Source organism: Dendrobates tinctorius, unplaced genomic scaffold (genome assembly GCF_039654945.1).
Source record: "Dendrobates tinctorius isolate UK_male_01 unplaced genomic scaffold, ASM3965494v1 ptg000230l, whole genome shotgun sequence".
Taxonomy (NCBI): domain Eukaryota; kingdom Metazoa; phylum Chordata; class Amphibia; order Anura; family Dendrobatidae; genus Dendrobates; species Dendrobates tinctorius.
The window spans coordinates 1,096,939-1,109,474 of record NW_027361897.1 but is presented as its reverse complement, the minus strand read 5'-3'; the positions used below and the strand labels follow the sequence as shown (position 1 = coordinate 1,109,474).

The following is a 12,536-nucleotide window of genomic DNA, read 5'->3' as shown; positions in this document are numbered from 1 at the left end:
AATCTGCAGGTTAATAGCAATCTGAATGTGTGTGGCAGCTGCACTAAAGTCCTGCTGCTGGGAGGAAGAAATTAACATTATTTCTCCAGGCAGCTTTGGTTTTTCAGTCATGGAGGTGTGACTTCAGTCACTGCTCAGTCCATAGTGAGTTGCGGCTGTAACCACACACCGGCACTGACTGACAGCCGGCTCTGCCATGCATCAGTGCTAAGTCGGCTTTCAGTCAGTGACGAGGTGTGATTACAGCTGCTCTCTATGTATTGAGCAGTGACTGAAGTCGTGCCTCTATGACTGAAAGCCCGAGGCTGAAGGGAGGAATAAAGTTCATTTTCTCCCAGTAGCCGGGCTTTCAGTAAGGTGCCCGCACAGCTTCAGAATGCTATTAACCTGCAGATTAACCCCAATAGCATTTTTTTACACTACAGGTTCACTTTAACTGCCTTTAACGGTCAGCTTCAGTACCATTTCTGTAGAGACAAAGCTGACCCATATAGCAAAATCGGGAGTGCACAGTTTGAGCCAGTGGCACAAGTGGTCTGAGCTGTCAATCAATCAGTAGAGTCCACCCCCCCCAAGCAATCAGGACGTTGGATGACTGGGGAACGGTGCTCCTGATTTGAGCACATAAAGATAACACTTTGAGATTTTGTATTCCCACTTTTTTTTATTGAAAATATTTTTGATAGGAGAATGGAGCTCTACTGAGCATGGATGCCTTCTTCCAAAAAGAGTGCCGTCCAGTGTATACAATTGCAGCTCTGCTCCATTCACATTAATGGAGCAAAACTAACCCAACAAAACATAGCCATGGACAGGTGCAGCAGCATTTATGGGGAAAAGCAGCCCTTTCTTCGTAATTGTGTACAACTTCGAAGAAGCTGAAACTGTTCAGTATTTTCTATGCATGCAGATTCAACGATAGGATAACAGAATGACAACATATACTTTATAAAAAGATTTTTTTTTATTTAATTTTTGTTTTGACCAAGAAAGCGGGACTGCTGCTTTAAGAGGAGCATGGTATGAGTATACCTCCAGATCCAACACTGACATAGAAAAAGGCAAGAAAACACAGGAGCGTAATACCGCACATTGGATGGTTGTCATGCAGTACTTGTTATATCCGTTGCTCTGATGTCCAGTCGGTGGCCATTTTTCAAGTGCCTTCACAAACAAAACGTTTCGCCATTATAGTCCCTTAGCAACATACAGTACAAAGTCTTATTGCTGTAATATTACAATATGGCATTAAATGATTCATTCATTAATGCTGCAGAAAAAAAAAGGGAGGAAAAAAGTGTTTGGACCTTATACTGTACATACATACATTTTGTATTTTTTTTTGTTCTTTTTATCACTATGTTTGTGGCACTCCAGAAATTATTTTGTCTGTAAAGCAAAATGTTTTATTTTATTTTTTTTTTTTTTAGTGAAAAATGTTGAATTGCACTTTTTAATGTGTATTTGGAATGTTAAAAAAATTAAGCAATGACTTTTTTTTAAGCTAAAAGACCATTTACCACGTTGGGCTTAACATATGTATGTATGTATTTATATATTATCATCTACAACTATAACCTTGGTCCATCGAGACTGTATATGGAGGAAAGATTATTTTTTTCATTTTTTATGTTTTTGTTGAATTACATAGGATTGAGATTTGGAGGAAAAAAAAAATTACCCTGTATTTCTTTTTAATTTATATACAACATTTAATATTTCCCCATCCCTGCATTTTTTTTTTCATTTCCAACATAATAAAAATATAGAAATAGTCTTATCTGATAGGTTAGACTTCAAGTAAATGTGCAGAAGAGAGAAATGTCATGTTTCATTAATACATTGGTTGTTCTAGATTAGAATGCGTCCTTCATGGCTCCACTCTATTAGAATGTCCGTCTCTTACCTTTCTAGGAGTCGGCAGATTCCCTCCCTGCAAACATAACTTTATCGTTCCCTTTTTTTTTGTGTGTACTTTGCACTTTTCAGACAATTGTGTATTTACACGTTTCTAAAACATACAATAAAAAACAGTGTCTCTATGATAAGTGGCCTTTTAACTTAAAATTCCTATCACGAAAAATGTTTATTTCTAAATCAACTAAATTGATACAAAACAAAGAAAAACACTCACACAAAGAAAAACCTTAACAATGGTTTGTATCAAATAATGAAACGTTGAAACGTCAGCGGAAGCTTCAAAGCACTGAAAAACAGAAATATATCTAAAAAAAACACCAAAAAAACAAAAACGGAAATAACTAATTGGTTGTTATTCTAGATAGGGAAAAAAGGCATACACCACTGTCCAGAATTATCAGAATTAAAGCAAAAGTATAAAACAATCCTATGTTAACCATATTCAGAAGTGAAAAGGTTGTCCACCACTAAACAAGGTTAGGGTTGTTCTGATCTGATTGTTGGGGGTTTCTTTTACTGTATGCATATTTACTAGACTAGCTTGCTGGAAAAGTTAACTGGTGACGTAGTGCTTTGTGGCGGGCTGCCCATAGACCCTATAGAAATCTTGACGGCCATGCTGCTGGGTAGCATCAATCCATTCTCTGACAGCGAGTCCTGGAAGAGACTGTGTTACTGAAGGTGTAGGTGGAAGAGGATGAGAGTATTCTTGGGAAGAGACTGTCCATGGAAAGTGGCCAGATCTAGGATATGGTTGGTGCCCACTGTGGTTAGACACGGAGGAGCAATAACAGTTGTCCACAGAGCACACCAGGATCTTGCGCCCTCCATACTGGGAGAGGACAGATTGCTGAGATGATGAACTGTTTGGGTAATGGGAGGGATTGAAGACAGAATTGGAGTGGACCGGCTGGGGGCCACTAGGAAGTCCCACAATATGCTGGGTAGAGCTGCAAGGCACCATGGGTTGTGCCGATTGACCCTCACCAGTGGAAGATCCCTGGCTTATGTACTGGCCGCTAACAGTTCCAGGGGCTGAATCAAGGAAGCTGCCTTCAGGAAAAGCAGCTGAATGTTTGCGCTTCTCTCCCGCCGAACTGCTTACATTGCAGGAATACATAGGAATACTCTGCAGGAATGGCAGAGGGGTGCTGAACGGGCCTGGAGCAAGAGAGAGGAAAAATAAATTAGATCGGAGTAAGAGATGTAGAAGTAAGCATGATGTAAAAACACTTACACTCACAATTGGTAATACCATAACACCATTTAAAGGGAATCTCCAAAAGCGCTATTTACTTGCAGATTTACTGTTAATCTGCAGGTAAATAGTGTTAAAAACCCTTTGTAGCCAGCTGATTTAAGGTGCAGCTAAACTGAAGCTTCAATCCCGATGCAATCAATGTGTAATGGTTCTCTCCATGATACCCGGGTGGTGGTGGGACGTGATTACATCACTGCTCAGTATACTGGGAGAGCGGCTGTAATCACACTCGCTGCAGGCAGGCTGTCACTCAAAGTGCCTGGGTGTGATTACAGCCACTCTCCCAGAATACTGAGCGGTGACGGAATCACGTCCCATCACCGACCGGCTGACTCGGAGATTACACCGTGATTAAAACATCATTTTCTCTGTGTAGCGGCACTTCAAGTCAGCTGGCTACACAGGGTTTTAGAGCCATTTACCTGAGGATTAACCCTGTACCTGCAAATCTGCAAGTATAAAGCATTTTTGGTGTTGTCAGGTTCCCTTTATGTCCTTCAATAGCAGATACAACATACAGATAAAAGTAGTGCTAGAAAAAATGGGCATAAATTTTGTAAGCATCAATTTCATCTTCTAATTACAAAAGTGAAGAATAACACTGATAACGCCTCCATGTTTAATATTAGGAGCTTCTAAAGACTGTTCTCCCATGTTATGGAAGCAGTATGATTTTTACCACAATATCTTTTAAAAAATGTGGCTTAGGTTTTTCAAGGGCATAGAAAAATATCTGACACATTTCGGGTCTGGCTGACTAAAGATATCTACGATTAAAGGCCCCTTTACATTTAGCGATGCACCAGCGATCCGACCAGCGATCCGACCCGGTCAGGATCACTGGTGCATCGCTAAATGATCGCTAGTGAGCTTTCATACAGAAAGATCTCACAGCGATGCAGCAGCGACGCAGCGCACGACACTCACCTTTCACACACAGCGATCCTGACGTCCTCCCGCCCGCCTCCACGCGTCGCTTGTCGTCACAGCAGGAAGCCCCAGCAGGAAGCGCCCGACGAGAAATGGAGCCGGACAATCTCGCGCGATCAGCGATAACCAGCGGGGGAGCCGGTCGTAGGTAAGTATCACACACAGTGATATCACTAGCAATATCGCTATAACGTCACAAAATCAGTGAAGTTATAGCGATATTGCTAGCGATATCGCTTAGTGTAAAACCCCCTTTAGATTCAGTCAGACTCGAGATACGTCAAATATTCTTTCTGCCCATGCTATTATTTTAATGAAATCACAATAAAGAATTTTTGCTCTTAAGTCGCTTTACTGGATTGAAAAAACTTTTTTTCATCACTTTCAACAAAGCTGCTTGATTCGTCACAAGCCTCATCCGTGCACAGTGAAGTGGATTGCCCAGATTGAACGACATACAAATATTGGATGGGTGAGCTGTACCCACAAACTTTCTTATATTACTTACAATCTTTGCACCGTATTGTCTTATTTCTCTGCATATACATATAACATTCAAGCATCAAGTAGTGATGTCTTTAGATTGAAAGCATGCAATCGGAGAAGATTTAAGCCTTGGGCAAAGTAGACAAGTGCAAAACATATTTATTCCAAATCATTATTTTTCATTAGGCGTCTAGAATCCCCACAAAGATACACAGCTAAGACGACCTTAAAGGGGTTATTGCCTCTGGACAACTCTTTCATTGAATTTCTACTATCACTACGAGAAGCCTTAAGCGGCCATATGCTTTTCAGTAATGGGCTGTCCTACTGGCTGGGCCTGGACTTACATTGGATGTTGACCCTTTGTTCTGCCTTTTCTCCTCCATATACTGTTTTCTGAATCAGTGTATAAATAATAATGAATACCAAGCCCGATAAGTATAGTGTCAAAATACCCCGAGCTACGAGTTACAACAGTTGCCTAAATAATGATCACAAAATATCGTTCTCATATTATGCCAACATTTATAGGTCAAATAACAGGTTATTACACAGCCCAGTATACAATGCCTAAATATCACTGTTCTAGAATTAGTGTCAGGATTATCTAATGGTCACATTCTTCCAGTGCTAAGCCAACTGTGGTGCCCCGTTCCACTCAATGTACTTTTTGCAACACATTCCTTAGGCGAGCTAGCCCTTTAAAGGCTATGTATACTTTCCCACTGAATTTTTGGTCTTGTTTATTTGCAAAAGTGAAGCAACTATTTGTATACTCTTTATTAAAAAATGCTCTCCCATTTTACTGCTGAAGAGTGTCTAGAAATCCTTTATCTAGCTGACTGCTCTGCAAAAATGTTACAAATCCTGCTCCTGGTTCTGATATGTCTCTGCTCTCCCTTTCAATTTTTCTAAAGATCGCAACAGGGAGGGTGCAGTGTTTGTACACAGAACTCAAGTGGGTAAGGAACAAAGTATGTCCAGTCTCAAGGAGGGCAGAAAAAACAGGCTATAGAAAAGGAGAAAAGCATATGAAGAGGAAATAGGTGAAGGATAGAAGCAGCACCCTGGATACACATGGACCTCACATACAGCCTATATTACAAGGATAGACAACCCCACAAGAGAAAAATCTGAAACTACCGTAGTATCAAGCTACAAACTGCATATGCGGGATCTGAAGATTAAGTATTATTATTATTGAATAAGACTAACCACTAATCTATGCAAAAATCTTTTTTTTCTATGTCAAAAGGTGTTTCGGACTTTTAAAGGTCTCATTTACATTTAACGGTAGTGATTTGGTAGAGTTGCACTACTATTGCATTAAACAAGAAAAAGCAAAAATAGTTCCTGATTTGGCTTATGTAGAATATAAGGTGAGCACATTGAAAAAAAATGCTTGATTTACAAGCAAATCGATGAGAAAAAGATTCATGGGTGATTGAAAAAAAACCCTTAAATTATTAAGAAAGCCCCAAAAAGAATCAATATTTACCTTCCAGCATTTTTCTCAGCTGTTTTTCTTTCTTCGCAATCTCCGTCAAGAAAAGCTTGGAGTTTAGATGTCCAATTTTCGGCGGTGGAAGGCTTCCTCCAGTGCAGGTCTGAGTCCTATTATTACAGAACACCGTGTGTCCATTATATGAATGTTTTATGGTACGTTCACGCAATTCCCACATTTACTGCTACATAAATTAGATTTACAGGAATGTCTCATCTGCTGACTACCCTCAGTACATAGCACAGAGGGCTACATGCTGGCACAATGCGCTGCCCTGTGGTGTTCAGTTATGGAGAACTGTAATAATAGTAATGCTGCTATGGGCAACATCATTGATTTTCTTTGCATTACTGTCCCCTCCTGTCAAAACTGAGACCAGACTAATCTACAGTAAGTGATAAGCATAGTGAAGTAGGTTTTCCCAGAGCTGAACAAAATTGAGTTAAAGCGAATCTGTCATTGGGTTTATGTTCCCAAACTGAGGGAACAATAAAATAAGGAACGGAGACCCTGATTCCAGCAATATGTCACTTACTAGGCTCCTTGCTGTAGTTTTGATAGAATCACAGTTTTATCTGCTAGTCGTTGGTCTTGGAGACCTAAAGGCCCCGTTTCACTAAGCGACTTACCAGCGATCCCGACACCGATATCAAGGTGTCAGGATCGCTAGTAAGTCGCTATGTGATCGCTGGTGAGCTGTCACACAGACAGCTTCACCAGCGATCAGCACAGCGATGCCGAGCGCCCGGCATCGCTGGCCATCCTGTAAAAAATAGAATCAAAATAAAAAATATAGTTATTCTCACCATCCGATGTCCCGCGCAGTCTTCCGGCCTCTCTCCACGCTCCGGTCCCAGTGATCCTTTGCATGAATGACCGCGAGATGTCACGGTCTCGCGGGATAACAAAGTCTCGCGGTCATTCGTGCAAAGGATCACTGGGACCGGAGCGTGGAGAGAGACAGGATGGCTGAACGGGACATCGGTAGGTGAGAATAACTATATTTTTTATTTTTTTTATTATTTTTTACACCTGATCGCTGGTCTCCCGCTGTCACACACAGCGATGTGTGCTGGCCAGCGGGAGACCAGCGACCAAAGAAATGTCCAGAGATTTCTTGCAGCGATCAGCGATACCGGCAGGGGGGCCGCTCGCTGATCGCTGTCACACACAGCGATCTCGCTGGTGAGATCGCTGTTACGTCACAAAAGTTGTGACTCAGCAGCGATCTCGCTACCGAGATTGCTTAGTGAGATGGGGCCTTTAGGCATGAGACTGATGAGTGATGGGCTGTTATCTGGGTAGATTAGGACATACCGTAAAGAAACACTGGGGGGTTGAGTGGCAGGGACTATCAGATAAAATGCTATTGCTTTTCCTGCTTTCCTACAGATCTTGAAAAGCACCTTTATACCAGGACTAGGTTAAAAAAGTTGTTTAAAAGGTATATGCTTCCTCTATGTTCCTCTTTGAAAGAGACTGGATGTACGGTATGTTTCTATGATTAAAGGGCAAAAAAGAAATTGAACCAAGCAACTGAATGCTGATCAAACTCCAACCCAATACAACGTGTTGGAAAAAAAAAGTCTAGGATAGGGGGACAGATAGCCTATATATCCCTGATAAGCCCTATAATGCCCACGGCCTGACAACGAAGGTTGACACCCTCTTGTGACGCAAATGGCGCCCCCACTCCACGGTGGCTGTCCCTACTCACCCTGTTGAATACTCTTGTCAGGATGAATACCAACCAGAACCAATCAAAAAACACTAGATAACTAAGCTACCTGGTCCATTGAGTACAGTCCAAAAATATATAATTGTTCCAATGAACATCAATTATCACAGACCACCACAACTTATAAAAAGAGGGGTACAACCAGTAACCGAAAAGAAAATTACTTTCGCGAAGAAACAGGAGGAAACCAGTACAAATCAGGGTGAAAAAGCTCCTCTGGTAGGCAGGGACTGTTTAAATAGGGAAAAAATAGCACTTTACTTGCAATGACCAGATCTCCAGCAGCACAGGGTCTCTGCTGTTGTTACATCAGCAGTGATGCTGAGCTCAGTGACTAGCTGCAGCGATGTAAATGTGTCATCACCGCTGCAACCAAACAACAGAAACCAATTGGTCATGTGAATGAAACCTAAAAGGTTTTTATGACCTGCGAGATTAGGCCCGACCCTTCAGAGACATGGGTTGAGGAGTGGTGGGTGAGTAGGGGCCAAAAATCTGGTAGTGACTAATTACTCACACTAGTTGTAGTTCACTTATAAATACCTGAGGGTTCTCAAAGATAAAGCCATAATTCTGGGAAAAAGGTTGGAAAAAGAAAAAGGGTCCTACGTCTTATATAGCCGAGATCCAAACTAAATGCCCCCATACACATTAGATAAAATATTCCAACACACGCTCGTCTGTCTGCAGAAAAAAACATCTCAGACTGAATTGGGTGTGTTTGATTATTTCATCCGATGATGCAACCAGTTCTTATCATCGGACCCCCAAAATTGTCTAGTTTCACCGATCCAGCCAACGATTATTCGTTCTGGTTCAACTCAGCCATTTCAGATTACTTTTGTTTAACATGTATGGGGGTCTTAAGTCTTTCGACTCCTCCTTACACATGAATGCTCATCCACATCTTCTCTATGGGGAGAGCACTCTTCTGGCGCCAACAGTAATAAAAGAAGGGAGCATTCGAATTAAAGCTGCCAATCCCCAACATTGACCATTAAAAAGAGTCAGGAGTCTTCCATGCGCAGATGGCGGGCTGATATCAGTGGCCAACTTTAACATAATATGTAAGGAAGGCTTAAAGCGACTGTGTATTTTTTGTGTTTTTAAAATGCCCCTCTAGCCAAGGGCAAGACCTTGCAAAAGATCAAATCTGAAGATATTTTTCAATTATTATATTTTTCAATTTTGCCACCATAAGAATCTTGCCAATCTCACAAATAAAATACATACCGGTATATGTACAAAGTCCACTAAACAATAATTGTAGCTGCAAATGTCTTTAGCCAGGATTACATAAGCACAGACATTGCCAATGAAAGTCACTCTCCGATCCTCCATCCCTCCCCTTTTTGTCCTTAATCTCCCAGACTAAACAAACCACTATACCTAGGAGACGACCTGGTAAACAACATATGCAGCATAAAACGGTACTGCCTGAAGTTTTAATCTTACCTGTCCATCAGGATTTTCACAGACTTTGTATTCTAGGGAAAAAAAGAAAATGAGGTTAGTGAGGTTATAGTACAGATATTGTGTGGCCTAATTGTCTCTCCAGCTATATCGGTCATAAAACACTAATGAAAAATTGTATTATTTCTCCAATCCTAGATCATCCACATCATCAATAGAAGCAAATATTTGAGCAATTTCAATCTACCGTTGACAGGATTTGGGACGTGTGTACGATGCCCAAAGGCTGGTTCTGTTGGGAGCCTAGAAGATAAAGCTGCCTCCTCTTACGTAGATAAGAGCAGCCGGCGGCACGGACCGCGTGCAGTCTGTGCTGCTAGTCGGAGGCAATGCAATGTATTTATTATCATTTTTGTGCATGCTGATACACTACAGGTATTTCATATATACATATGGGGGGATAACTATCCAAGGTTAAAAGTAAGTGTCCAACTTCTTATAACACGACTTCTTTCACACACCCTACATGCACGTAATAGCCCTCTACGTCCATACATACTGGTTGGTGACCAGTTCATTACGTGAACACCCTATTTATTACATTGATGGCCAGACTGTACAATGCAAGCAATTGTTAACATCCACCTTTCATGTCTCCCCTATTTTCTCGTCTTCCTTACTCCTCTTGGTATTTGGTATCTGAGATTTACGCGATTATTGTTATTCTGTAATGCCTTTTATTGTCTGTACAAGTCCCCTCTAAAATGTAAAGTGTTGCGGAATATGTTGGCGCTATAGAAATAAAATTATTATTATTAACACCACAACACCTGTCCGCAATTTATGTGTGATATTACACTTTAATCTTATTAAATGCAACTAGAAATGAGTTTCAACGCCAGACACAACCCATGGACAGGTGTGATGCTGTTTTGGAAGTATGCAGCCATGTTTTGTTTTTTTTTTAATTCTGGTTCACCTCTGTAAAATAATGTTTGGGTGCAAAACCAAATTGAACATGACCAGAGGTATAAAACTCCATTAGGACTGATGTGCTTTCGATTTAGGGTTGCTGTTTCTTTACCCTAACATTGCCCCCATTTCTTCTCAGGCTAGTCAGTGGACACTATGCACCAGGCATCTGAGATACTTCCTTGTGAGCAGCGCTGGTCAATCTAAGAGCAGAGGTAGTGTCTCAGGGTATCGGAGCTCTGTGCATTGGCTAGTCTGAAGAGTGATAGCCATATTTGGGGAGAATATGGGACCATAAAAGAAGGAATTAGTGGCACAGCAGATCAAAAGGAGGGTAATATTACTGCCTTACCCCATCACATGTTAGATTTGGTCTCTAAACATAAGGATCGTTTTCACCTCTTTCAAAAGAACAAGGCAATATTAAAGGAATATTTCATCTAGGCATTTATAGCAAGTATACAGAATCTATCATAAATGTGTGATAGATGCAGGTACCACCTCTAAGGGTCCACTGATGGTTTGTCATGAATGAGAGTTCATATGGACACTATTTCCATATAATTTTGCAGTGTAAACAGGCTGCCAATCATTCAATTAATGAGTAAAATGCTTGTTTGTCGGGCTGAAATAATCTTTTGTGTTGCACAAAAACTAAAATCAATCTTGGTAGCTCATTGTCCTGCGTAAACAGGACTCGCACAGCCAGGAACAATGGCAACCTGCATGCACTAAGCGATCTATAGCGAATTGTTCAATGTGCATTGTTAGACTGGTCCACCAGTGTTAACAGGCTATCATAAAGACTGCAAAAAAGTTGCTTGGAGGTCATTTACAGCCACCGGTTGGTTCACGTAATCAAACCTTTAAATTCCCACCCATCTGGAAAATTGGGTCTTGTCTAAGGGGCCCGTCACACATAGCGATCTCGCTAGCGATCTCGCTGTGTGTGACACATATCAGCGACCGCCCCCCCGCCGGGTATCGCTGATCGTGCAGGAATGTCATGGGCCTTTTTTTGATCGTTGGTCTGCCGTTGGCCAGCACACATCACTGTGTGGCAGCGGGAGACCAACGATTAGCGAGCTCCCAGCGCTGTAAGCAGATGCTGGGAGTTGGTATCCAAGGTAAATATCGGGTAACTACGTGTGCGCGGCGCTTAGTTACCCGCTGTGTACCTTGGATACCAGCATGCTCGCGCTGGGAGCTGGTATCCAAGGTAAACAGCGGGTAACTAAGTGCCACGCGTGCTTAGTTACCCGATATTTACCTTGGATACCAGCGTCCTCGTTGGTCCTGATCGCTGGTGAGATCTGCCTGTTTGACAGCTCACCAGCGATCATGTAGCGATGCACCAGTGATCTTGACCAGGTCGTATCGTTGTCGGGATCGTTGGTGCATCGTCTGGTGTGACGGGACCCTTACGCCGCTGTAAATAAAGATTTGGAGGCGGAGACACAATGCAGGAATACATGACTGACGTATGTGAGGCGTCTCTGTCAGATGGGGAAAGACCTGCCCCCCTAACAAATATCAGGTAAGTCTGACCAATTTTAAAAACTCTTATTTGTGCGGTGCAAGGTACCCTAAATAAAAGAGCCACCTTGACAAAATGCAGCATTAGTGCTGCACAAGGTGGCTCTTTTACTTAAAAACGCCTGCGGGGGGTGACAGGTTCCCTTTAATGTGTATGGGGACCTCCCGTCTCTTCTCAACTGAGGAGAGAAAAGGATCATGCAGTCGAGGAGAAAAGGAATAGGCAAGGTAAGCAGCTACGAGGTGAATCTGGCAGCGACTTTCTTCTTTCTTCCCACTGAAAACAAATGAACTCTTGGCCGAGCACTCATGTATGGAGGAGTTGGGAGAGATAGCTATCTAATGTATGTAGTCAGATTTAGTAGGGCTTTCAAAAAGTAATAAGACCAAGGAGAATGCAATAACCAACGCTCATCTAGATCAAGATGTCAGGACAGCTCTTTCTTCTTCCTCCAATATACACATTAGTGCTGATACAGAGATATAGCACATCCCAGGCTTTGAACCCGTGGTTCAGGCAGCATGAATCTGGTGAAAAGTTCTCTTTAAGGTACAAATCTTAAGAAGTGAAGCTTATTGCTTTTCGTACCACTTTAGCTAATACACAATGATAATAGCATATAATGACTATTCTTTAATTCACTCATTATAAATAATCTTACAGATTAAAATAAAAAAAAAAAGCTAAATAAAGTACAAAAAATGGAAAAAATGAATCACGGCCAAAATGAATAAAAATGTTAATAATACATTAAGTTACTCTGTTAAATTACTGT

General features: G+C 41.6%; 1 protein-coding gene across 4 annotated transcripts in view; it reads right to left on the bottom strand.

The window, feature by feature from the left end:
* Positions 1–942: 942 nt before the first annotated feature.
* Positions 943–12,536, bottom strand: part of TRIM8 (tripartite motif containing 8) — an 81,853-nt gene continuing 70,259 nt past the window's right edge. For all 4 annotated transcript variants that reach the window (XM_073555753.1, XM_073555752.1, XM_073555754.1 and 1 more), the window contains 3 exons: positions 9,295–9,326; positions 6,096–6,211; positions 943–3,081 (listed from right to left, as the gene is read on the bottom strand). In XM_073555753.1, coding sequence (XP_073411854.1) covers positions 2,474–3,081; positions 6,096–6,211; positions 9,295–9,326 — 756 coding nt within the window. In that variant the 3' untranslated portion in view covers positions 943–2,473. The remainder of the gene's footprint in view (positions 3,082–6,095; positions 6,212–9,294; positions 9,327–12,536) is intronic.